This window comes from Hemitrygon akajei, chromosome 19 (genome assembly GCF_048418815.1).
Source record: "Hemitrygon akajei chromosome 19, sHemAka1.3, whole genome shotgun sequence".
In the NCBI taxonomy this organism is placed as follows: domain Eukaryota; kingdom Metazoa; phylum Chordata; class Chondrichthyes; order Myliobatiformes; family Dasyatidae; genus Hemitrygon; species Hemitrygon akajei.
This window is the reverse complement of record NC_133142.1, coordinates 75928226-75955949: the sequence shown is the minus strand read 5'-3', so window position 1 is coordinate 75955949 and position 27724 is coordinate 75928226. Positions and strand designations below refer to the sequence as shown.

At 42.0% G+C, this 27724-nt stretch overlaps 1 protein-coding gene across 2 annotated transcripts in view; it reads right to left on the bottom strand.

The window, feature by feature from the left end:
- Window positions 1-27724, bottom strand: part of LOC140742084 (guanine nucleotide-binding protein G(i) subunit alpha-2) — a 338259-nt gene that overhangs the window by 166847 nt on the left and 143688 nt on the right. For both annotated transcript variants that reach the window (XM_073072911.1, XM_073072912.1), the window contains exons 2-3: window positions 22820-22862; window positions 15096-15237 (exon numbers count right to left, since the gene is read on the bottom strand). In XM_073072911.1, the coding sequence (XP_072929012.1) occupies window positions 15096-15237; window positions 22820-22862 (185 nt within the window). The remainder of the gene's footprint in view (window positions 1-15095; window positions 15238-22819; window positions 22863-27724) is intronic.

Here is a 27724-nt window from a genome sequence, read left to right as displayed (position 1 = left end):
CTGTGTTCTTAAATAGTTAGTGAAAGAGTTGCATGAAACACGCGAGGAGAGAAAAGCTTCACACTAGGTATATTGCACGGATAAGAGGGAGAAGGTTTATAAAGGAAAAAGGAAACACGACACGATTACAGCTCAGGTGCAGTTTGGAAACCATTTTTGGTGTCATCTGTAAGGAGTCTGTACGTCCTCCTTGTGGAATGCATGGGTTTTCTCCAGGTCCTTCAGCGTCCTCCCACAGATCAAAGACATAGGTTAATTAGTCATTGTAAGCTGTCCAATGATTAAGATGGGGTTAAAACGCTGTTGCTGGCAATGCAGTTCGAAGGGCTGATAGGTCCTATTCTACACTGTATCACTAAATAATAATATAAATATATATTTTTAATATAAATCACATTATCCATCAATGGTGCTGAAATGGCTTTGGCATAAAGTTATCTCACTGATTAGACACACAGGGTACAGTACTGAATCCAGAGCACAGCAAGTAAGCAACAAAGTCAATGCAAAAACAAAGTACAAAACAGCCAAAAATAAAACAAGTACTTCGAAGTACTGAGAAGTACTTAGGTCAGACAGTAACTGTAGAAAAGTACAGCTAACGTTTCATTTGAAAAATCAAACTGAAAACAGGTAAAGACATGATTAACCACTTCTGGAACCATGTTGTCCAAACTGTGCAAGAGCAGCAAATGTCTTCCACCCTTTTTATTGAGAGAATTGAGTAATTCCTGCATTATCAGGATTTCCAGAGTCTTCTGAAGGCACTGCAACATTCAGCCATTATGCATGGTAATAAACTTGAAATGCAAAATGTTTAGTCTATTCCCTACCAGCACCTGCTGCATTCAGGTAAACTATACCAAACAGGCTTGTTTTGAGTAAATCCAGTAGAGTAACAAAATTCATGCAACAGTATGTATTCCATCAAATTAATCGATAATTGCCATGACATGGAAATATATTAGATTTAAGTGACTCACAGCACAAGAATTACTTATAAGGAAGTATTACTGCCAGATCAGCTTATAACCCCTCAAGATGTGATATCAAAGTATTGGAGGTTTTAAGAGCAGCTGTCCACTTAACCTCACACATATCATCTTGGGGAAACATGACATAACATCAACAGATGATGGCTGAAGCCATCTGATTTCATTCCAGGGTACTGGAACTTAATTGTACAATTCCTTTCTCTTCTTTACCCAGCCATTCGCTCATCCTGCCATCTTGGCTACACCCTACTACCAAAGATATTTCTTCACTATTGTCCCAGAAAGTATCAAATTTTGATCATAATAGCAACTAAACCTTTGTATACCATACCAAATGCCAAATGACAGCTGCTACTAGTTAAGAGTGTTCATTAATATTTTTAACCTCTTGCTCCGGCAATCTGAGGTAGCCACCTGCTTCAAGCTGGTCAATTACATCAGTGCCCAAGAAGAACGTGGTAACATGCCTCAATGACTATTATCCAGTAGCACTTACATTCATTGTGATGAAGTGTTTTGAGAGATTTGTGATGAAACAAATCAACTTCTGCCTGAGAAGTAACTTGATTCCACTCTAGTTTGCCTACCAGAGCAACAGGTCCACTTCAGATGCCATTTCCATTGGCACTTAATTCAACCCCAGAACATCCAGACAGCAAAGATGCATACATGAAGATGCTCTTTATCAATTACATCTCAGTATTATAGACAATAGGTGCAGGAGTAGGCCATTCAGCCCTTTGAGCCAGCACCACCATTCAATGAGATCATGGCTGATCATCCACAGTCAGTACCCCGTTCCTGCCTTCTCCCCATATCCCTTGACTCCACAATCTTTAAGAGCTCTATCTAACTCTTTCTTGAAAGCATCCAGAGAATTGCCCTCCACTGCCTTCTGAGGCAGAGCATTCCACAGATCCACAATTCTCTGGCTGAAAAAGTTTTTTCCAAACTCCGTTCTAAATGGCCTACCCCTTGTTCTTACACTGTAACCTTTGGTTCTGGACTCCCCCAACATCAGGAACATGTTTCCTGCCTCTAGCGTGTCCAATCCCTTAATAATCTTATATGTTTCAATCAGATCCCCTCTCATCCTTCTAAATTCCAGTGTATACAAGCCCAGTTGCTCCAACCTTTCAACATATCACAGTCCCGCCATCCCGGGAATTAACCTCGTGAACCTACGCTGCACTCCCTCAATAGCAAGAATATCCTTCCTCAAATTTGGAGACCAAAGCTGCACACAATACTCCATGTCCATGTTCCAAGCCTATACGGGTATCTGTCCCCCTCTTTTCCTTTGCTACATCGACGACTGCATTGGCGCTGCCTCCTGCACGCATGCTGAGCTCGTTAACTTCATTAACTTTGCCTCCAACTTTCACCCTGCCCTCAAATTTACCTGGTCCATTTCCGACACCTCTCTCCCCTTTCTTGATCTGTCTCCATCTCTGGAGATGGCCTATCTACTGATAACTACTATAACCCTACGGACTCTCACAGCTACCTGGACTATTCCTCTTCCCACCCTGTCCCTTGCAAAAATGCCATCCCCTTCTCACAATTCCTCCGTCTCCGCCGCATTTGCTCTCAGGATGAGGCTTTTCATTCCAGGACGAAGGAGATATCTTCCTTTTTTAAACAAAGGGGCTTCCCTTCTTCCAACATCAACTCTGCTCTTAAATGCATCTCTCCCATTTCCTGCACATCTGCCTTCACCCCATCCGCCCACCACCCCACTCGGGATAGGGTCCCCCTTCTCCTCACCTACCACCCTGCAAGCCTCTGGATCCAACATATAATTCTCCGTAATTTCCGCCACCTCCAACGGGATCCCACTACCAAACACATCTTTCCCTCCCCCCCCCCTTTCTGCTTTCCACAGGGATCGCTCCCTACGCGACTCCCTTGTCCACTCGTTTCCCCCCCCCACCTTCCCACCGATCTCCCTCCTGGCACTTATCCTTGTAAGCGGAACAAGTGCTACACCTGCCCTTACACTTCCTCCCTCACCACCATTCAGGGCTCCAGACAGTCCTTCCAGGTGAGGCGACACTTCACCTGTGAGTTGGCTGTTGTGGTATACTGCGTCCGGTGCTCCCGGTGTGGCCTTTTATATATTGGTGAGACCCGACGCAGACTGGGAGACCGTTTCGCTGAACACCTACGCTCGGTCCGCCAGAAAAAGCAGAATCTCCCAGTGGCCACACATTTTAATTCCACGTCCCATTCCCATTCTGATATGTCTATCCATGGCCTCCTCTGCTGTCAAAATGAATCCAAACTCAGGTTGGAGGAACACCACCTTATATACCGGCTGGGTAGCCTCCAACCTGATGGCATGAACATTGACTTCTCTAACTTCCGTTAATGCCCCTCCTCCCCTTCTTACCCCATCCCTGATATATTTAGTTTTTCCCCCTCCCTTTTTTTTATCTCTCTGCCCATCACTCTGCCTGTTCTCCATCTCCCTCTGGTGCTCCCCTCCCCCTATCTTTCTCTCTAGGCCTCCCGTCCCATGATCCTTTCCCTTCTCCAGCTCTGTATCACTTTCGCTAATCACCTTTCCAGCTCTTAGCTTCATCCCACCCCCTCTGGTCTTCTATCATTTCGCATTTTCCCTTCCCCCTCCTACTTTCAAATCTCTTACTATCTTTCCTTTCAGTTAGTCCTGACGAAGGGTCTCGGCCCGAAACGTCGACAGCGCTTCTCCCTATAGATGCTGCCTGGCCTGCTGCGTTCCACCAGTATTTTGTGTGTGTTGCTTGAATTTCCAGCATCTGCAGATTCCCCAGTGTTTACACAATACTCCAGGTGTGGTCTCACCAGGGCCCTGTACAGCTGCAGAAGGACCTCTTTACTCCTATACACAACTCGCCTTGTTATGAGGGCCAACATGCCATTAGCTTTCTCCACTGCCTGCTGTACCTGCATGCTTACTTTCAGTGACTGATGAACAAGGACACCTAGATCTCATTGTACTTCCCCTTTTCCTAACTTGACACCATTCAGATAGTAATCTGCCTTTCTGTTCTTGCCACCAAAGTGGATAACTTCAGACTTATCCACATTAAACTGCATCTGCCCACTCACCCAACCTGTCCAAGTCACCCTATGTTCTCGTAACATCCTCCTCACATTTCACACTGCCACCCAGCTTTGTGTCATCTGCAAATTTTCTGATGTTACTTTTAATCCCTTCACCTAAATCATTAATGTATATTGTAAATAGCTGCGGTCCCAGCACCGAACTTTGCAGTACCCCCTAGTCACTTCCTGCCATTCTGAAAAGGACTCGTTGATCCCTACTCTGTTTCCTGTCTGCCAACCAATTTTCTATCCATGTCAGTACATTACCCCCAATACCATGTGCTCTAATTTTGCCCACTCATCTCCTACGTGGGACCTTATCAAAGGCTTTCTGGAAGTCCAGGTACACTACATCCACTGGCTCTCGCTTGTCCATTTTCATAGTTACGTCCTCAAGAAGTTCCAGAAAATTAGTCAAGCATGATTTCCCCTTCATAAATCCATGCTGACTTGGACAGACCCTGTTACTGCTATCCAAATGTGCCACTATTTGGCCTTTTATAATAGACTATTATATTAGTCTATAATTATATTCAATACAATCATCCCCTCAAAACTAATCAATAAGCTTTAAGACCATTTTGGGCAACTGGATCCTTGATTTTCTCACTTGCAGACCCCAGTCATGTCGGATTGGCAACACCTTCTCCAAAATCTCCCTCAATGCAGTTGCACCACTAAGCTATGTGCTTTATACTTATGGCTGTGAGGCTAAGCTGAGCTCCAATACCATATTTACCACATCAAAAGGTGGTGACAAATCAGCATATAGGAAGGAGACTGGTGCCACAGCAAAAACCTCAGACAGATTTTCAATGTCAGCAAGACCAAGGTGCTGATTATTTGCTTCAGGGGGAGGAAACTGGAGGTCCATGAGTCAGTCTTCATCAGGGAAGAGAGGCGTAGAGGGCCAGCAACTTTAAATTCCTTAGTGTTATCATTTTAGAGGATCTGTCCTGGGCCCAGCATGCAAGTGCAATGTCAAAGCATGGCAGTGCCCCCACTTCTTCAGAAGATTGCAAAGATTCAACATGACATCTAAACTTTTAACAAATTTTATAGATGTATAGTGGAGAGCATTTAACTGGGTACATCAAGGCCTGGTATAGAAACACCATTGCCCTTCAATGAAAAATCCTACAAAAAGTAGCGGATACAGCACAGCCCAGTTTACAAGTAAACTCCCCCCAAATCAGCACATCTACATGGAGGGCTGTCGTGGGAAAGCAGCATCCATCATCAGGGACCCCCACCACCCAAGCCATGTTCCCTTCCTATTGCTGCCATCAGGAAGGCACAGGAACCTCAGGACCCACACCAAGTTCAGGAACAGTTATTACTCCTCAACAGTCAGGCTCTTGAACCAGAGGTGATAACTTCATTCGCCTCATCACTATATGTTCTCATTAACAATGGACTCTCCAAGAACTGTTCATCTCTTGTTTTTGATATATTATTTATTTATATTTTTCTCTTCGGTATTTAAAAAGTTTGATTTGTGCATATTGGGTGTGGTCTGTCATTGATATTATTGTTTCGTGGATTTACTGTGTATGTCCACATAAAAACAAATCTCAAGCTCCATATAGTGACATTTGTACTTTGACAATAAATTTACTTGGAATTTTGAAAATCAAATTCTTAGACCATTGAACGAATCTTCACTTGGCAAAGTTCACTTATACTAGCAAATAAAAACTGCAGGAATATCCAGGCCTTGTGCAAAAGTTTAATTACCAGTTAAACTAGACACTAGTACATACTTCCATGAAGAATAACCACCAAAGGACATCTTTCAACATTCTTGCAATGGTCAATTATACTTGATAATCAGTTGCTCTTTAAACAGGATTCATTTTAACACATGAAACATTCTTGTCACACTCTGATGCCAGTAGACTGAATTAGATGTCAACTTGAATTAATATTTTGCCAAAGCACGGCTGTGGAAAAGGAAAAAAGCAACAAAGGGATGTAAAAATGCTCTTGCATACTACGTTAGAGGTTGTAACAACAAAAGATTACTAACTGAAGTAATAGGTAGAGGTTCAGAAAATGTCAAAGGTCTGAGGAGAGGGTGTCCCAGTAGCATAACAGTTAGCATGATGTTATTCCAGCTCCAAGCATCAGAGTTCAGTTCAGACATACATCTGCAAGGAGTCCGAATGTCCTCCCCTATCGAATGCGTGGGTTTTTTCCCCAAGTGCTTTAGCTTCCACCCACAGTCCAAAGACCTACTGGGTAGGTTAACTGGCCATTGTAATTTGTCCCACAATTAGGCTAGGGTTGAATCAGGGGTTTCTGGGTGGCTCAAAGGACTGGAAGGGCTGGTTCTGCAATGTATCTCAAATAAATATAAGATTGGGAAAGATGAAACATGAGGAAAATAATAATATTCCAGTAAAGTGCTATTCCTTCCCTTTAAACAACTTGTACACTTACCTAGGTAACACAATAATGAAGTTCAGCTCTAACAGTCTACACTCTATGATATGAATTAGGATCTCAAGAGCTGAGAGTTAGGAAGGACAGAAGAACAGACAATAAAATTTAACTTGTGCCACCAGGAATGGAAATGATGAGCTGATGGGATTGCCAGTTGTGATGAAGAAAGAAAATTTGGGACAGGTTTATGTTTATTGAGGATTGGAATGATATTGAAGTACTCGAAACTGGAGGTGATGTAAGCATGGTGGTTTCAACTATGTGGTGTTATGGTTGAAAGTATACAAGATTAAAAATTAGCTTAATTTGTCACATGTACTTTGAAACATTGGAGCAGTCTGAGGATTGTGCTGGAGGCAGCCTGCAAGTATTGACATGCTTCTGGTGCTGACTGAGCATGCTCACAACTTACCAACACTAACTGTTTTTGGAATGAGTGGGGAAACTGGAGCACCTACAGGAAACTAACTCGGACACAGGGAGAATGCACAAACATCTTATACGCAGCAACAGGAACTGAATCCAGCCCTGTAAAGCACTGCACTAACCATTACATTACATGACACCCTCACTGTGAAGGTGCAGGTATAGAGTTTTGCATTATACAGCAAATAGGGTATGAAGTTGAACTCTGGGCTAGTGATCAAAAATGAATAAAGACTGGGGCAATGACTGTTGTACTAAATAATGGAATATAAGCTAACACAGGAATGGATCACATTTATTGCAAATTCCTTAATGCCCTGAAGAAGCTGCAGAATTAATGTCAGGGAGCAGAATAGAAAGCACCGGGAACATCTTGCTGTTATATCTGGAAGAAACTAGCTCACTCACAACTTGCCGAAGAGCCTGTCAATAGAATCAGAATCAAGTTTAACATCACCGGGCAATTTTAAAAACCTACAGATTACATTGTTGTGTTTTTATTTTAAAATTAAATAAAATAGTTCAAAAAGAGAAGTAGTACTGAGGTCATGGTTATAGGTTCTTTGTCCATTCAGAAATCTGATTGTGGAGGGGAAGAAACAGTTACTGAAACATTGAGTATCTCCCTTCAAGCTCCTGTGCCACCTCTTTGATAGTAGCAATGAGAAGAGGAAATTAGGGGAACAGATGGGAGGTTCTGTGGAAGAGATTGAGAATTCCGGATGGTCTGTTGACTCCCTGGTGCCAGGGTCCGCGATACCTCGGATCGAGTTCTCAGTATTCTCAAGAGGGAGGGTGAGCAGCCGGATGTCGTGGTCCATGTAGGGACCAATGACGTGAGTAGGAAGAGTGAGGAGGTCCTGAAAGGTGAGTTTAGGGAGTGAGGCGGCAAGTTAAAGGACAGGACCTCCAGGATAGCAATCCAGGATTGCTACCAATGCCACGTGCAGGCGGGTTTAGAAATAGTAAGATAGCGCAGATCAACACGTGGCTGAAGACATGGTGCAGGAGGGAGGGCTTCAGATTTATAAATAATTGGGCAGCTTTCCAAGGAAGGTGGGACCTGTTCCGGTGGGACGGTTTACATCTGAACTGGAGGGGGACAAATATTCTTGCAGGTAGATTTGCTAGAGAGGCTCCAGTGGATTTAAACTAGATACAAGGAGGGAGGGGAACCAGAGTGTAGAAACAGATGTATGGGAGAAGGAAGAAAAAGAAGATAGTCAAGTTGTTTGCACCATTACAGATAAACAGAGGAAGAGGTGGAGAATTTCTTAAATGCATTTATTTTAATGCTAGGAGCATTGTAAGAAAGCTGGATGAGCTGAGAGCATGGATCGATATCTGGAAATATGATGTTGTAGCTATTAGTGAAACATAGTTGCAGGAGGGGTGTGATTGGCAACTAAATATTCCTGGATTTCGTTGCTTCAGATGTGATAGAATCTGAGGGACAAGAGGGGGAGGTGTTGCATTGCTTGTCAGAGGAAATATTACAGTGGTGCTCTGACAGGATAGATTAGAAGGCTCGTCTAGGGAGACTATTTGGGTGGAATTGAGGAATGGGAAAGGTGTAGTAACACTTATAGGGGTGTATTATCGACCACCTAATGGGGAGCGAGAATTGGAGGAGCAAATTTGTAGGGAGATAGCAGATATTTGTAGTAAGCACAGGGTTGTGATTGTGGGAGATTTTAAATTTTCCACACATAGACTGGGAAGCCCATATTGTAAAAGGGTTGGATGGTTTGGAGTTTGTAAAATGTGTGCAGGATAGTTTTTTGCAGCAATACATAGAGGTACCAACTAGAGAAGGGGTAGTGTTAGATCTCCTGTTAGGGAATGAGATAGGTCAGGTGATGGAGGTATGTGTAGGGGAGCACTTCGGGTCCAGTGATCACAATGCCATTAGTTTCAATATAATTATGGAGAAGGATAGGACTGGACCCAGGGTTGAGATTTTTGATTGGAGAAAGGCTAACTTTGAGGAGATGCAAAATGATTTAGAAGGAGTGGATTGGGACAATTTGTTTTATGGGAAGGATGTAATAGAGAAATGGAGGTCATTGAAAGGTGAAATTTTGAGGGTACAGAATCTTTATGTTCCTGTTAGATTGAAAGGAAAGGTTAAAAGTTTGAGAGAGCCATGGTTTTCAAGGGATATTGGAAACTTGGTTTGGAAAAAGAGGGAGATCTACAATAAATATAGGCAACATGTAGTAAATGAGGAGCTCAAGGAATATAAAGAATTTAAAAAGAATCTTAAGAAAGAAATTAGAAAAGCTAAAAGAAGAGGTTGCTTTGGCAAGTAAGGTGAAAATAAATCCAAAGGGTTTCTACAGTTATATTAATAGCAAAAGGATAGTGAAGGATAAAATTGGTCCCTTAGACACTCAAGAGTGGACAGCTGTGTGTGGAGCCAAAAGAGATGGGGGAGTTTTTGAACAATTTCTTTTCTTCAGTATTCACTAAGGAGAAGGATATTGAATTGTGTAAGGTAAGGGGAACAAGTAGGGAAGTTATGGAAACTATGACGATTAAAGAGGAGAAAGTAATGGTGCTTTTAAGGAATATAAAAGTGGATAAATCTCCAGATCCTGACAGGATATCCCTAGGACCGTGAGGGATGTTAGTATAGAAATAGCAGGGAGCTATTAATGACAATATTTCAAATGTCATTAGAAACGGGGATGGTGCCGGAGGACTGGTGTATTGCTCATGTTGTTCCATTGTTTAAAAAGGGTTTTAAGAGTAAACCTAGCAATCATCGGCCTGTAAGTTTGACGTCAGTGGTGGGTAAATTAATGGAAAGTATTCTTAGAGATGGTATATATAATTATCTAGATAGACAGGGTCTGATTAGGAACAGTCAACATGGATTTGTGCGTGGAAGGTCCTGTTTAACAAATCTTGAATTTTTTTTTGAAGAGGTTACTAGGAAAGTTGACGAGGGTAAAACAGTGGATGTTGTCTATATGGACTTCAGTAAGGCCTTTGACAAGGTTCTGCACAGAAGGTTAATTAGGAAGGTTCAATCTTTAGGTGTTAATATTGAAGTAGTAAAATGGATTCAACAGTGGCTGGATGGGAGATGCCAGAGAGTAGTGGTGGATAACTGTTTGTCAGGTTGGAGGCCGGTGACTAGTGATGTGCCTCAGGGATCTGTATTGGGTCCAATGTTGTTTGTCATATGCATTAATGATCTGGATGATGGGGTGGTAAATTGGATTAGTAAGTATGCAGATGATACTAAGACAGGTGGCATTGTGGATAATGAAGTAGGTTTTCAAAGCTTGCAGAGTGATTTAGGCCAGTTAGAAGAGTGGGCTGAAAGATGGCAGATGGAGTTTAATGCTGATAAGTGTGAGGTGCTACATTTTGGTAAGAATAATCAAAATAGGACATACATGGTAAATGGTAGGGTATTGAAGAATGCAGTAGAACAGAGTGATCTAGGAATAATGGTGCATAGTTCCCTGAAGGTGGAATATCATGTGGATAGGGTTGGAAAGAAAGCTTTTGGTATGCTGGCCTTTATAAATCAGACCATTGAGTATAGGAGTTGGGATGTAATGTTAAAATTGTACAAGGCATTGGTAAGGCCAAATTTGGAGTATTGTGTACAGTTCTGGTCACCAAATTATAGGAAAGATGTCAACAAAATAGAGAGTACACAGAAAATTTACTAGAATGTTACCTGGGTTTCAGTACCTAGATTACAGAGAAAGGTTGAACAAGTTAGGTCTTTATTCTTTGGAGCGTAGAAGGTTGAGGGGGGAACTTGATAGAGGTATTTAAAATTATGAGGGGGATAGATAGAGTTGATGTGGATAGGCTTTTTCCATTGAGAGTAGGGGAGATTCAAACAAGAGGACATGAGTTGAGAGTTAGGGGGCAAAAGATTAGGGGTAACACGAGGGGGTATTTCTTTACTCAAGAGTGGTAGCTGCGTGGAACGAGCTTCCTAGTAGAAGTAGTAGAGGCAGGTTTGATATTGTCATTTAAAGTAAAATTGGATAGGTATATGGACAGGAAATGAATGGAGGGTTATGGGCTGAGTGCAGGTCGGTGGGACTAGGTGAGAGGAAGTGTTCGGCACGGACTGGAAGGGCTGAGACGGCCTGTTTCCGTGCTGTAATTGTTATATCCTGAGATACAGCACAGCTCCCCCTGATACAGGAGAATGCTGAGATAGCATCTGGAAAAGGTGCTGCAATGTAGGAACAAGTTGCTTTCATAAGGATATCTGGAGAATTTGTAGTTCAAAAAGAAACCCACTCCTGGGGTGTTACAAGCTTCATCTGGACAGCTGGAGGTGGAATTACACAGAATCAGGATAAGGAAGGAAAGCAAGGACAAAGTTGTGGAGGGTATCACTCATTCCTTTATCAGAACAATCTATATTGCTGAGCAGAACAAAAGCTACAGCAAAATGAATCAAAGAGGTTGTTCTGGACTGAAGCTAAGAGACATGGGTGATGGAAATATTACCAATAACCTGAAAAAAAAGGGAATTTGAGGCTGTATTATGCTGGAAAGGTCAGGTGGGTAGAGAAGTTTTCACAAGTGCAGAAGTCAGTCCATAAGTCAGGTGGGTGGGATCCTTCATGAAACTGCTGCCCTTTTCCTGGCACCTTTCTATATAGATGGGGGTAGAATTTGCTGGCAGAATGATGGCAGAGTTGTATATGTCACCCATTTAGACAGAAGGTAGCTTTCTCTTATGCCATGCCAAGAATGTGCTGAACAGCACTGCTGCACACATTTCAAAGAGAAGGGGAAAAAAATCAAGAACTGCTCAGAATCAACAGTTCAGCAAGGAGCTGCATGATTCCAAAAAAAAGTCTTCCCCCCCAACCCCCATTATATCCTATAACCGCAGGAAACAATCTTTACATCTTACTCAAAAATAGTATCTACTATGAAATTACAGAAATCAAATGCCCAGGATTTAACTGCCCAATTCATGGCCACATAATTTCACCCTATCAACAATCTCTGTCCTTTCCCACCTTCCTGCTACCAAAACTTGTATTCGCTTTCCCAGTCTGGAAGTGCCCGACCTGAAAAATTATTCATCTCTGTAGAGATTTTGGCTGACCGCTAGTTCCCAGAACATAAAAATATACAGCACATTACAGGCACTTTGGCCCACAATGTTGTGCCGACCACACGGTCTACTCTAGTAACTGCCTAGAATTACCCCACCACACAGCCCATTGTTCTTCTAAGCTCCATGTACCTAAGAGTCTCTTAAAAGACCCTGTTGTATCCGCCTCCACTGTCGCCAGCAGTGCATTCCATGTACTCACCACTCTATCTGGGAAAAACTTACCCCTGACATCCCCTCTGTAGCTATTCCCAAGCACCGTAAAATTATGTCCCCTCACGTTAGCCATTTCAGCCCTTAGAAAAAGTATCTGGCTATCCGCACGATCAATGCCTCTCATCATCTATCAGATCACCTCTCATCCTCCATTGCTTCAAGAAGAAAAGGCCAAGTTCACTCAACCTATTCTCATAAGGCATGCTCTCCAATCCAGGGAACATCCTTATAAATCTCTTTCTATAGTATCCACATCCTTCCTGTAGTGAGATGACCAAAACTGAACATATTGTTTAAAAACGCAAACACAAGGAAATGCTGGAAATTCAAGCAACACACACAAAATGCTGGTGGAACACAGCAGGCCAGGTAGCATCTATAGGGCGAAGTACAGTCGACGCTTCGGGCCGAGACCATTAGTCCTGACGAAGGGTCTCGGCCCGAAACGTCGACTGTACTTCTTCCTACAGATGCTACCTGGCCTGCTGCGTTCCACCAGCAGTTTGTGTGTGTTGCTTGAACATATTGCTTTTTTGTTTTTACTCAAAGCTCTAAATACTGAATTACTAAGTATTTAAACTGTGGTTTAAGCTGTAAAGTACAAAAGATTGGCATCATTTAATAATTCAGGCTTTGCTCATTAAAACCAGAGTAATTATCAACTCTACAATATACATGAATCAGCTCTCTGAAAATAAAGTTGCCATCTCCTTTAACTCCCTCTCCTGCAACTCACACAAGCATCAAGCATACAACGGCACTTGTTTGACTGGATTAGGTTTACTGTTAAATGTTTTTCATCCTAGCTGCTTCTCAAAAATTAAAGCCTGAGAAACACTTTAAATATTTAGTCTTGCACACTCAAGGCCTCAGTTTTGCCAGAAAATGAAAAACAGTAAGAGAGGATTAAGTGGAAAAGGAACAACTCCCAAGAGATTTCTCAAAAAGCAAAAGGAGCAGAAACATAGCATTAATTGGCGTTACAAATTTAATTATGGCAGCATTTCATATTTTATTATCAATGTATTCCAAGTTCATACCCACAAGAGTTACACCATTATTGTTCCACACTTATCAAAATTTAGCTGGCATACAGACAACCGCCACTCTTAACAGAATTCACAAATCACTACTATCCAAAACTTGAGATATGGAATAAAATCAGTATGAAGATTATTTAGCGATTTATATTCTTGCACTGTATTGCTGTGGCAAAATAAGTTTTACATAAGATGGTGAAAACAAACCAGATTCTGAAAAGACACTCCTGAAATTTGAGAAGCTCAAACTTTCACCCTGCCCTCAAATTTACTTGGTCTATTTCTGACTCCTCCCTCCCCTTTCTTGATCTTTCTGTCTCCATCTCTGGAGACGGCTTATCTACTGATATCTACTATAAGCCTACAGACTCTCACAGCTACCTGGACTATTCCTCTTCCCACCCTGTCTCTTGCAAAAATGCTATCCCCTTCTCACAATTCCTCCGTCTCCGCCGCATCTGCTCTCAGGATGAGACTTTTCTTTCCAGGACGAAGGAGATGTCTTCCTTTTTTAAACAAAGGGGTTTCCCTTCTTCTACCATCAACTCTGCTCTCAAATGCATCCATCCCATTTCCTGCACATCTGACCTCACCCCATCCACCCGCCACCCCACTCGGGATAGGGTTCCCCTTGTCCTCACCTACCACCCCACCAGCCTCCAGATCCAACGTATAATTCTCCGTAACTTCTGCCACTTCCAACGGGATCCCACTACCAAGCATATCTTTCCTCCCCCCTTCTGCTTTCCGCAGGGATCGCTCCCTACGCGACTCCCTTGTCCACTCGTGCCCCCCCCATCCTTTCCCACCGATCTCCCTCCTGGCACTTATCCTTGCAAGCGGAACAAATGCTACACCTGCCCTTACACTTCCTCCCTCACCATCATTCAGGGCCCCAGACAGTCCTTCCAGGTGAGGCGACACTTCACCTGTGAGTCAGCTGCTGTGGTATACTGCACCCAGTGCTCCCGGTGTGGCCTTTTATATATTGGTGAGACCCGACGCAGACTGGGAGGCCGTTTCGCTGAACACCTACACTCAGTCTGCCAAAGAAAGCAGGATCTCCCAGTGGCCACACATTTTAATTCCACGTCCCATTCTGATATGTCTATCCATGGCCTCCTCTACCGTCAAGATGAAGCCACACTCAGGTTGGAGGAACACCACCTTATATACCGGCTGGGTAGCCTCCAACCTGATGGCATGAACATTGACTTCTCTAACTTCTGTTAATGCTCCTCCTCCCCTTCTTACCCCATCCCTGATATATTTAGTTTTTTCCCCCCTCCTTTTTTTTTCTCTCTGCCCATCAGTCTGCCTGTTCTCCATCTCCCTCTGGTGCTCCCCTCCCCCTTTCTTTCTCCCTGGGCCTTCCGTCCCATGATCCTATCCCTTCTCTAGCTCTGTATCACTTTTGCCAATCACCTTTCTGGCTCTCAGCTTCACCCCACCCCCTCTGGTCTTCTCCTATCACCTCGCATTTCCCCCTCCCCATCCTACATTCAAATCTCTTACTATCTTTCCTTTCAGTTAGTCCTGATGAAGAGTTTCGGCCCGAAACATCGACAGTGCTTCTTCCTATAGGTGCTGCCTTGCCTGCTGCATTCCACCAGCATTTTGTGTGTTTCCTGAAATTTGAGTCACTCCTGGATTTTTTTTTCTTCAACAACTTACACTGATCCACAGCTTTGCATTTCAGAAAATTGTGGTACATTACACAAGGGTCACCTATAGAAGAAACTTTCACTACGTTTGTCTTTGTATATTACTTACAGCTCTGCTGGGCTCTCCAAAATCAATCTTCAGGTTTCCCATAGCTTTGATGATGGCCATTATAGACTGGATGGTGTTACTATACACCACAGCTTTGTACTGCCTGCATTCTTCTTCTGAGTATCCATCTTCATGAATAATCCTATGGAAATTATAAGATGATGAATCTGAATCTAAGAATTAATTACTTGAGTAATACCGAGATCATGAAAAGATGCCAAAATTATGCACAAATTTCTCACTGTTTAACATCTGTTACATCTGAGAGCTAATTGTAAAAGCCTCTCAGTCACTTGATTCTAAAAAAGCATATATAGATTGAGTCACATACCTGGAACAATCCAAATTAGAGTATATTATTTTTTATTTCAAATCTTAAAGCTGCTCTGCACATAAGCATTCCAGAGTAACGGCATTAAGCAATCATTTAAGAAGCATAAAGTGTTAAATTAACAAACAGGAACTGAAACTTCAATTAATGATTCATTCCTCATGGTGTCAAAATGGTTGTTGGGATGTATCCAGTGTGATAGTGTAGTTGGTGGTGCTTGTCGATCTCACTTTCAGCGTGGGCTTGCAGTCTCGCAAAAAGGGTGCAAAATATGAAAGTCTCTCCCTACCAGTACATATCCTCTCCAACATTATGCCTCATGTAGCACCTCCTCGCTAGTGACATGCAGAAACTGAGCTCCCTTTGGACTCAGACTGTACTACAGAGGACAGGGAGGAGGTCTGGACCCTGCACACATAGTGCGCAGGTTCACCAGTGTGTGGACACACCCTTGTACTCCTGAACCAGATCCCAAGATATAGGTAAATAGCCCTACTGCTTTGTGGGCAGCCTTGGGAGAGACGAAGGCTACGGGAGTAAAGCAAAACAGCAAATCTGGAGTGCAGCCCCTAAAGTGGGTGGACATCATTGAACATCCTTCCGGCAGCTCCTGCAGTCAAGCTGGTGTCAAACATGTTGCTTCATGAGCTTTCCTTTGGATTATACTGGTGAGGCTGAGAGGGGGATGCTGATGGCTGGCCATCTTAGGACCTCCAAACCTTCCACCCAGGCTTGTGGTGATGATGACGACCCATTGTCCTTCTGATGTCAACCAAACAAACCATCCTTATGAACACACTCAGTGATCCCAAATTATATTAGAACTTCACAAACACGAGAACTAGAAACACTTTACAATTAAACTGAGAAATAGTAGACAACAAGATATAGCAGAATTAGGCCATTTTGCCTGTGTCTGTTCCACCATTTCATTATGGCTGATCTGTTATTCCTCTCGGCCCCAATCTCCAACCTTCTTCCTGTATCCCTTCATGCCTTGACCAATCATGAATCTATGAACCTCTGCCTTAAATATTCATAAAAATTTGAACTGAATTAACTTTATTGCTTACATCCTTCAAATACATGAGGAATAAAACTCTTTACGTTACGTCTCCATTCAAATATGCAACTACAATAATTTATAACAATTATTATGTACAACAGGATAGTCAATATAACACAGAAATACAGCAGCGTCAGCATGAATTAAGCAGTCTGATGGCCTGGTGATAGAAGCTGGTTTTTATGCTGCGGTACCATTTCCCAGATGATAGCAGCTGCAACAGTTTGTGGTTTGTTTGACTCGAGTCTCCAATGATCTTTCAGACTCATTTTATACACCCGTCTTTGTAAATTTCCTGAATAGTGGGAAGTTCACATCTACAGATGCCAAAGCTGCTTGCATCAACAAATTCCACAGATTCACCACTCTCTGGCTCAAAAATTTTCTCATCTGTTCCAAAAGGCGCCCCACTATTCAGAGGCTATATCTTCTGGTCTTAGATCCTCCCACCACAGGAAACATTCTCTTCTGATCTACTTTATCAAGTCCTTTCACCTTCACTAGGTCTCAGTGAGGTCACCTCTCATTCTTCTGAATTACAGTGAATACAGACCCGGAGCCATCAAATGCTCTTCATGTGACAAACCATTCAATCCTGGAGTCACCTTCATGAACCTCCTTTGAATGCTGGCCAGTTTTAACACATCCTTTCTAAGATAAGGGGCCCAAAACTGCTCACAATATTCCAAGTGCGATTTCACCAGTGACTCAACATTACTTTATTACTGTCAAACAATTGATACTAGAGCATACAATCATCACAGTGATATTTGATTCTGCGCTTTGCACTCCCTGGAGTACAAATTAATAGTAAATATAATAAAAAATTAAATTATAAATCATAAATAGAAAACAGAAAAGGGAAAGTAAGGTAGTGCAAAAAAAAACGGAGAGACGGGTCCAGATATTTGGAAGGTGCAGCCCAGATCCGGGTCAGGGTCCGTTCAGCAGTCTTATCTCAAATCCGGCCGTACAAGCCTTCAAGTTCCTGAACCTTCTCCCAGAGGGAAGAGAGACAAGAAGTGTGTTGGCTGGGTGGGTCATGTCCTTGATTACCCTGGCAGCACTGCTCCGACAGCATGCGGTGTAAAATGAGTCCAAGGACGGAAGATTGGTTTGTGTGGTGTGCTGGGCTGTGTTCATGATCTTCTGCAGCTTCTTCCGGTCTTGGACAGGACAACTTCCATACCAGGTTTGATGCACCCTAGAAGAATGCTTTCTCCGGTGCATCTATAAAAATTAGTGAGGGTTTTAGGGGACAGGCCAAATTTCTTCAGCTTTCTCAGGAAGTAAAGACACTGGTGGGCCTTCTTGGCAGTGGACTTTGCTTGGTTAGACCAAGTCAGGTTATTTGTGATATTGACCCAGAGGAACTTAAAGCTTTTGACCTATTCCACCTGCACAGCACTGATGTAGATGGGGTTATATTACATTCTTGTCTTCTTGAAGTGAATGCTAACATTGCATTGGCCTTCCTCACCACAGATTCAACCTGCAAATTAACCTTAAGGGAATTCAGCACAAGGATTCTCAAGTCCCTTTGCACCTCAGTGTTTTTGTATTTGCTCTCCACTTAGAAAATAATCAGCCTTTCATTTCTTCTTCCAAAATGTATGACTATACACTTCCCAAGACAGTAATCCACCTGCCATTTCTTTGCCCATTCTCCTAATCTAAGTCCTACTGTAGCCTCTCTACTTCCTCAAAACTACCTGCTCCATCCAACTATCTTCATATCATCTGCAAACCTCGCAATGAAGCCATCAACTCCATCATCCAAATCATTGACATATCTCAGAAAGAATCAGTACCAACACAGACCTCTGTGGAACACCACAAGTCACCAGCAGCCAACTGGAAAAGGCTTCTTTTACTTCCATTCTTTGTGTCCTGCCAATTATCCACTGCTTTATCCATGCTAGAATCTTTCCTGCAATACCACGGGCTTGTAGCTTGTTTGGCAGCCTCATGTGTGGCACCTTGTCAAAAGCCTTCTGAAAATCCAAGTACACATCAACCAATTCTCTTTTGTCCACTGTTTGTTTTTCCTTAAAAGAATTCCAACAGATTTGTCAGGCAAGATTTTTCGTTAAGGAAACCATGCTGACTATGGCCTATTTTATCATGTGCCTCCATATATCCTCAGATCTCATCCTTAATAATCAACTCCAATATTTCCAGCCACTGAGGTCAGACTAACTGGCCTATAGTTTCCTTTCTTCTGTCTCTCTCCCTTCTTGAAGAGTGGAATGACATTTACAATTTTCCAGTCTACCAGAACCATTCCAGAATCTAGTGATTCTTGAAGATCATTACAAATGCCTCCATGATCTCTTCAGCCACCTCCTTCAGAACCCTGTGACGTGCACCATTTGGTCCAAGTGACTCAGGCCTTTCAGTTTCCTAGTAATGGTAACTTCACACTTCATCACCCCCGCGGGACACCTGGATCTTCCACCATACTGTTAGTGTCTTTCACAATGACAATTGATACAAAATACTTATTCAGTTTGCCTGCCATTTTTGTGTCCCCCATTACCTCTCCAGCATCATTTTCCAGTGGTCCTATATCCTCTCTTGCCCCTTTTACACTATGTATCCGAAGAAACTTTTGATATCCTCTTTAATATTATTGGCTAGCTTACTTTTGTATTCCATCTTTATCTTCTTAATGACTTTTTAGTTGCCTTCTGTTGGATTTTAAAAGCTTCTCAATCAACCAACTTCCCACTTATTTTTGCTCTATCCGATGCCCTCTCTTTAGCTTTTATATTGGCTTTGACTTCATTTATTAGTCATTGTTGTGCCATCTTTCCTTCAGAATACTTCTTCCTCTCTGGGATGTACATTTCCTGGTCCTTCCAAATTGCTTCCAGAAATTCCAGCCAGTGCTGCTTTGATGTCATCCCTGCCAGTGTTCTTTTTCAATCAAAACACAAAAATACAACTGCAGATGCTGTGGATCAAAGAATACGTACACAACACTGGAAGAACTCAGCAGGTCAGGCAGCATCCGTGAGAAAAGAGTAGCCAACGTTTCAGGCCGAGACTCTTCATCAGGACTGGGGGGGGGGGGGGAAGAGAGGGCCGAAGCCCAGTAATAGAGATAAGGGAGGGGGTAGGGCCTAGAGGCGCCAGGTGGAAAACCAATCAGAGGAAAGATAAAGGGGGGGAGGGGGAGGGGATAAGCATGAAAGAACTGTAGAGATAAAGAAGCAGAAAGTTGAAAGGGGAGAGAGGCAGAGAGGGACCTGTGATAGGGGGAGGGCGAGGGAATTACCAGAAATTGGAGAATTCAATGTTCATACCACCAGGCTGGAGGCTACCCAGACGGTATATGAGGTGTTGCTTCTCCAATCTGAGAAGTAATGCCATTCTCATCATGGCAGTAGAGGAGGCCATGTATGGACATATCTAGATGGGAATGAGAGGCAGAGTTGAAGTGGGTGGCAACCGGGAGGTCCTGTCTATTGTGACGGACAGAGCGTAGCTGCTCGAAGAAGCGGACACCCAATCTGCATCGGGTCTTGCCGATGTAGAGAAGGCCGCACCGGGGGCACCGGATGCAATAGACGCTTTTACGCTTGCAGGGATAAGTGTCAGGTGGGAGTTCTGTGGGGAGGGACGTGTGGACCGGGTAGTTGCGGAGGGAACAATCCCTGCGAAAAGCTGAGAGGGGTAGGGAGGGAAAGATGTGCTTGGTGGTGGGGTCCTGTTGAAGGTGGCGGAAGTTGCGGAGGATAATATGCTAATGCATATGTCCCCACACCTCCCCCTTACCACCATTCCAGGCCACAGACAGTCCTTCCAGGTGAGGCAACACTTCACCTGTAAGTCTGCTGGAGTCATCTATTGCATCCGGTGCTCCACTATATGTGTGTTTTATTGATTTTGAGAAGGTATTTGACAGCCTAGACAGAAAGTCAATGTGGAGCATCTTACGACACTATGGTGTACCGGAAAAGATGGTGAATATCATCAAGCAGCTTTATGATGGCTTCTCATGCAGGGTCATCCACGATGGGAGACTGTCCGAAGAGTTCCTGGTCACTACTGGAGTCAGACAGGGACGCCTGCTGTCACCTCTACTTTTTCTTGTGGTACTCGACTTGGCTACAAGAACAGCCTATGCTGGCTCAGAGAGAGGCATCCAGTGGACGTTAACAGGGAAATTGGAAGACCTGGCATTTGCAGATGATCTCGCTCTTCTCTCACACCGGCTTCAAGATATGCAGAAGTAAGTAGATTCCTTGGGAGAGACCTCACAGTGAGTAGGTCTTAAGATGTCAGGAGAAGACCAAAGTTCTACGCATTAATAACAAACAAGAGGAGCCATTACGGATTGAAGGACAAATAGTTGAAGATGTAGACAAATTCACCTGATTTTGTGAAGCAAAATCAGTAAATCAGGAGGTACAGATGAGGACATCAGAGCAAGGATCGGAAAAACCCAACATGCCTTCACAACCGTGTGACCTGTTTGGAGATCTACGGCCATCTCTGTCAAAACTAAGCTCCGTATATTCAGCTCCAATGTGAAAGCCATCCTGCTATATGGATCCGAAACATGGAGAATCACTAACACCAGCTGCAACAAGATCCAGACCTTTCTCAACAAATGCCTCCGGCAGATCCTCCGCCTCAAGTGGTACGACAGAGTGTCAAACCTAGACCTATGGAAGAGAGCAAACAAGAGCCCATTGTATTCCAGATAAGGAGGAGGAAGTGGAGATGGGTCGGCCACACCTTGAGGATGAGCCAGTCGAATGTCACTCGACAATCACTCGAATGGAATCCACAAGGGAAGAGAAGAAGAGGTCGCCCAAAGCAAACCTGGAGGTGTAGGCTTTTGGATGAACTGAAAGCCGCCGGCCAAACTTGGGAGACTGCAAAAACATCTGCTAGAGATCGCAGGAAGTGGAGGACTTTTGTTGAGGCCCTATGCTCCATAAGGAGCGAAAAGAATTAAAGAAAAAGAAGATGGGGATTAAGGGTGACAAAGAAAGGGTGCAGTGCTGAGCTCTGGTCTTTTGGTTGAGATTCAGCAGGCCAGTTTGTGAAATATGTTCACCGCAGCTGTGAGCCATCTGAGAGTCATAGTTAGAAAGGTATCATAAAGCATTTGAAGAAAAAACCTCTGAAACCGACACTGGAACTGGAACTCAATAGGTCAGGCAACATCTAAGCACAGGAATGAACAGTTGATGTTTTGGACTAAAACACTCTCATTAGGATTGTACATCTGAAGCTATAGTTGTGAATTCATACTGAAAAACACAACTTGTTATTTTGGGCCATAACAGTGCCCACTATTATACAGATTGATTGTCTAGTCTGGCAGACCCCTGCCTTCCAATCTCATGGAAAAATCATATTACATGACCAAATGGCATCAATTTTAGATAGCATCTCAGCGATAACAAGCTCAGAAAAGTGATGCAACTGCACTAGTAACATGAGAGTTGCTCCAAGTAGATTTGAGCCAATATGGAAACTCTTAACCACCCCTCTTCAATTACTGAAAACCTCACTTCCTGAACTTGAGACTCACTCCAAATCTGAGCTTCATCGTTGCCAGCTAATCCTTCTGCCACCAAAGATTTAAGGTGGCCATATTTCCTGTTTTTACCTGCACAATGATGCCTCATTGAAAAGTAATTTATCTTGCATGGACCCATTTAAAGTACCCAATGAACTCAACCGAACAAGATGTCTCACTACTGATATTAATTGTCAAAAGCTTTTACATCAGTCAATAATTCAGTCATCTCTTAAAGTTAGAAGCTCCTTGCACCTCTTTCCAACTCTTAAAAATTAATACGATGATGGTACTGAATTAATTTATCACGCCTGAATCTTGAATTAATGCTTGGAAATCGTAAAGTGACAAGATGCAAGAGCAGAATTGAGCCATTCCATCATGGCAGATTTATTATCCCTCTCAACATCATTTTTCCTGCCTTCTCCCTGTAACTTCTGACGTACTTGCTAATCAAGAACCAATCAAACAGTGCTTTAAGTATACTCAATGACTTGATCTCCATAGCCACTTGTGGCAATGAATTCCACAGATTCACCACCCTCTGGCTAAAGAAATCCCTCACCTTTGTTCTAAATGATCATCCCTTTATTCTGAGGCTGTGCCTCTTATCCCAGACTCCACCAGATTGTCCCAGGCTTCAAGATTTATACAGTAAATCCATTACATGTTACTGAAAGTCAAATTAAGATGATGCCATTGTCAATCAAATAAATAAAGGCAGATCATTGAGTCAAACTGCTCAAAGCCTGCAAGAACTGCCTAAAACTGCAAAAAGAAATACTTACTTCATCTGTTTCACGATTGTGCTTTTTCCTGATTCGCCAGCACCTGTGAAGATAAAAAAAAGTTAATTTATTTCCAAGATTTACAATCTGATCATGAAACATTACACTATAACCTGTTGGAGACAACAGTTAACATTTAACAGTAGGCTCCACTTGTATTGATTGGAATATATTTAGAAAATCTTGAATTGCACAGACGCAATTCCATTCCGCAAATGCTGAAGATCAGATTCTATTATTGATCAAATTCCAGTGTTCAGGGAATAAGAAGAAAATTGACTTTCCACAATCACAAAGGGCATACTGTTTTCTTAAATTTGATTTTAAAATTTGTATTTTCGTAAATGGGATGTCACTGAAATCTGTATGGTGAGGAAAATCGGAATCGATTAGTTGGAAATTCACAAATAGTTTATTATGGGACAGAGGCACGAATCAGTACAGCTAACATCTCCCTTCCAAAGTGTAATAAATCTGTGTTGGTTGCTGAACATCAGATTTAAGTACTGTAGATTCCGGATTATAAGCCGCTACTTTTTTCCCACGCTTTGAACAGCTTTGAACACTGCGGCCTTTACTACGGTGCGGCTAATGCATGGTTTTTTTTCATGCCGCCAAAAACATTTTGCCTCGTAACAGTAGACCAATAAAATTGATGAGTAGTTCACAGAGGTCCAATGAAATTGTACGATAAATCAAGCGCACTTTCACAATTAAATTATTGTAAATCAGTCATTTGTACTCACCCTCATCAACATGGAAAACACTCGAAGAAAAGCATTGTGCTGCCTTTATGGCAGTTATTTAGTTTATAATATTTTCGCTTAGTAATTCATTTGTTAGTATTTTCTAGTTAAAGTTAGAAGTGTTTTAAGTATATTTGTTTTCTGTACTACATCCCGGGATGCTATGACGTCACATCCGGTTTCGCCGCGTCTTGTGGGGAAATACTGGTTTGCGATAAACGGAAAGGAGGGGGCGAGCGCATTAGACCCGCGCGATGATGCAGCTTTTAAGTTAAAGGCGATCAATAACTTTTCCTGGTAGGCTGCAGTATATATTTTTTTACCAGTCGTTAGGAGATATTGGAATGTTGTTCGTGCACTGTTCAGTAAAAAAGTATACGCAACGTAATTTGTGTGTTACCGATACGTATGTATATAAAAGTAGCCGTGTTACAGGCACGGTTCGAAAAAAAGCATTTGCAATATGTATTTGTTTATGTTACCATACGGATTTAATTAAAAGTTAAAAAATCCTCACGTGTAATATCTTTCTGTGTAAATATCTCATATTACAACGTGGGACACCTGCGGCTTAAAATCTGGTGCGGCTTGTACAAGTACAAAATTGATTTTCTTTCTAAAATTAGAGCCTGCGGCTTTTAATCAGGTGCGCTCTGTAGTACGGATTCTACGGTAGATTAACTTTCTTTTTCTATATTAAAAAGAAGAGAAAGCTTATTAATGGTCTCTATTCTGAGTTAAGAAATTTAAAATTTCAGTTTAAATGGTCTACACATTATTCATCTCTCAAGGCCCTTAAAAACACTCACGTTTTGAATGATATCTCCCCACATCTTTACAAGCTCTGAAGAATGCAATCACACTGTACGAGTCACCTCAGAACTCACAAAAGGAAACAAGTCATTCTAGATGCCAAGGACTTGCCTAAACAATACTAATAATAAGGCAGATTTCATTTTTGTGTCTTTTTTCACTTTGTCATTTAGGAATTATTATTCTAGTTGTGTGCTATTTTTAAATGCAGCAAAATTGCATCTATGCCATTTGTCCATTGTCTCCCAATCATTTTCCTGCCATTTCTGATAGAGGCCGTTTTAAAATATTTCTCTCCACAGTTACAATGAAAGTACTAATCTGGTTGATAATCGTAGCAGAAAATTTCCAGACTGCAAAAACTAGACCTCAGTAATAAAATTACTGAATAATTACTCTCAAAACTGGCCACTTCATAACAAAGGACTATTCAGTGGTATAGAAAAAAGGTTTTGAAATAAATTGCTTGGTTTACATTTGACAAATGTGTGAAAAAGATACTATAATGTACATAATGGGTGGTGCTTCAATTTAATTCCAAACTTTTGTTTTACACTGATTCATGCTGACATCTTTGTAAAAGGAACACCACATTGTTGCAAATACTATAATATACAGTTAGTGCCACAGCAAACGAAAAAAAAGTTGCAGATATAAACAAAGGCCATTCCAAGCCGGTTAGCTTCATACATTTGTATACGGAACGCAAATTTTTGTCCTTTTCTGCTTGCACGACAAGTACAGGTAGTCCCCGAGTTACGAACATCTGACTTACGGACAACTCGTACTTATGAACTGAGGAAGGAGGATGCCGTCCGCCATTTTAAGTCGGATCACAACGCCTTCCGCCACTTTAAGTCATTGCTACTGACACTGTGTTGAGTGTTTAACTTTGTATTTGGCTTAAATTTTTCTTAGTAAGATTCACCCCGAGTTCGATTTAGTGACAGACCACTCCCGTGCCGGGTTGATGTCGATCCAGTGACTCCCGTACCATCCGTGCCGGGTTGATGTCAAGCTCACAACTCGACATCGTAAAAAAAACACTGCCACCTCCAGTTTAAATTCCCACGTGGAATATTGTGGAGGATCAAATACTCAAACCCAGCACAGCCCCCATTTAGCCTGTCTCAGTGTGGTGAAGTTTCAGACCCGGGGAATTCAGTGCGGTGGTCCTTAGGACCCAGCGGACCTCGGGAGCCGGCGGAGTTCGGGAGCCGCCGCCCACAGTGTTTCTGTTCCATTGACGGGAAGCGATCGCGATTGAAAATAAAGTGGAAATAATAAAGCGTTTGGAAAGAGTTGAAACGTCATCGGTCACTGGAAAAGTATTAGGTTACAGTCAGTCAACGATCGGAACAATTTTAAAGGATAACGGATAAAGTGAGAATAATGGAGCATGTGAAAGGTCCTGCCCCGATGAAAGCTCCAATTATTACTAAGCAACGCAGTGATTTAATTATTGGAATGCATACGTTTCTTAAGTGTTTTATATGCATAGAAAGGTTAAATATATACTATATACTAAGACAAACATTTGACTAACTGACACTAAATAATACTGGATGTACTTGTTCCGACTTATGTACAAATCCGACTTAAAGACAGACTCAGGAACGGTACTCGTACGTAACCTGGGGACTGCCTGCAGTCAAACCTCTTGTATGTGCATATTAAAGTTTAAAATATTCAAAACAGAGCCCTTAGCACTAAAAGGTGACCAATTCTGAGCTGGTCAGAGAAGGAAACTTGACAGTTTCTACCTGTCTACGAGGTAACTCGGGATTTAAAGTAGTATATTTTGTCTCTTTGAAATGCAATGAAAACCCATTCAAAGTGAATGGCAATTAAGAGATGAGAACAAAAATCTGGATTTTTCAGTGATCAATCCCATGAATTAATTCCTTCTAAGTTAATTGAGAAATTGATTTTTAATAAAACGCCTTTCTACATTCACACCTTAAGATGATACAATTACTCTTGTCACTCGTGCACTGATGAAACATCTAGGCTGTCAAAGAGAAGGTTGATTGCAATAAATTGACCGATGCTTCAAAGGGGAACATAATACTGGCCAAAATGAAATGTTGCCCGTTTTTGGAAGACTGTTCTAAGAGAAGTAGAGTTTGCTTGGTGGAAGAACAAGCGAGGCACTCAGGGACTTGGGCTACTTTTTTTTAATATTTGTGACTGAATATTTGTTTATCTAAAATATAACCATATTTTCTATTTGTGCTGTGTGTAATGTACTTTGCAACTTGGCCCCAGAGAAGTGTCATTTCATTTGTCTATATATTCATGGTTCGCTGAATGATAATTAAACTTAAACATTAATGCTCTCTATAAGCACAGCAGCTGAATTATTCCGTACAATAGCTATGGATTGGATTCCAAGTCAATCACATAATCACCTATGTACTTGCCCTTTGGATGAATGAAGGTCAATAAACTGACATTTTCCTCCAAAATCAAATGAAACAGTGTTAAATCCTAATAATTTTTGTCATCACAGTTTCACATTAAATACAGCTACCGGTAATTAAGGACTAGTGAGCAATCTGATCAAGTTGAAGGAAACCCAAACAGATCTTGACAAATGAAAGCAATAATAAAGTCACCTTCCTACTCAGCTTAACAGCTAAAAATCAAATAAAATGAAATTTTGCACTTCAAAAGAACGCAAGTACTGCAAATCTGATTTTCATGCTTATGCATCTAATTTAGCTGCCAAACCTGCAGTGGAGATGCTGACTAAATGGAGAATATCAACTTTTTAAAAAATTATTATTGATGTTGTTTGTAAAATTTCGATGACTCATTTCAAAGTTCAAAGTAAATTTATCATTGCAGTGCATATATGTCGCTATATATTACCTTGAGATCCATTTCCTTGAAGGCATTCACAGTACAAGTTCTGAAATCAGGTCTGTATTTAAATCATGAGGGTACAAGTTCGATGTGCAGGCAATATTTTTAAAAAAACAGAATCAACAGAACCTAATTTCTGAAGACCATGTAAGAATATCACTAGATTCATGTAGACAAATGGGAGACAGAAGGGACTGCAAATGCCAGTGTCACCTGGAGAGGCACTGGAGTTGGTGCATTCCACAGGAGGCAGTGTCCAAGCTGGAGTCAGTACTGTTCCCTAGTATTTGCTCAGCAGAGGACAAGCTGTATCATGTTAGACTGCTACAACATGCATGGATTCAGGGCCTTGGACCATATTTTTTTGTGCGTGATTGTAATTTACTGAAATCTTAAATGTGCTTGCTACCATATGCTCCATATGACTGCTGATACTGTGTTTGCGCCTTGGACCCAGAGGAACACTTTCCTTTGGCTG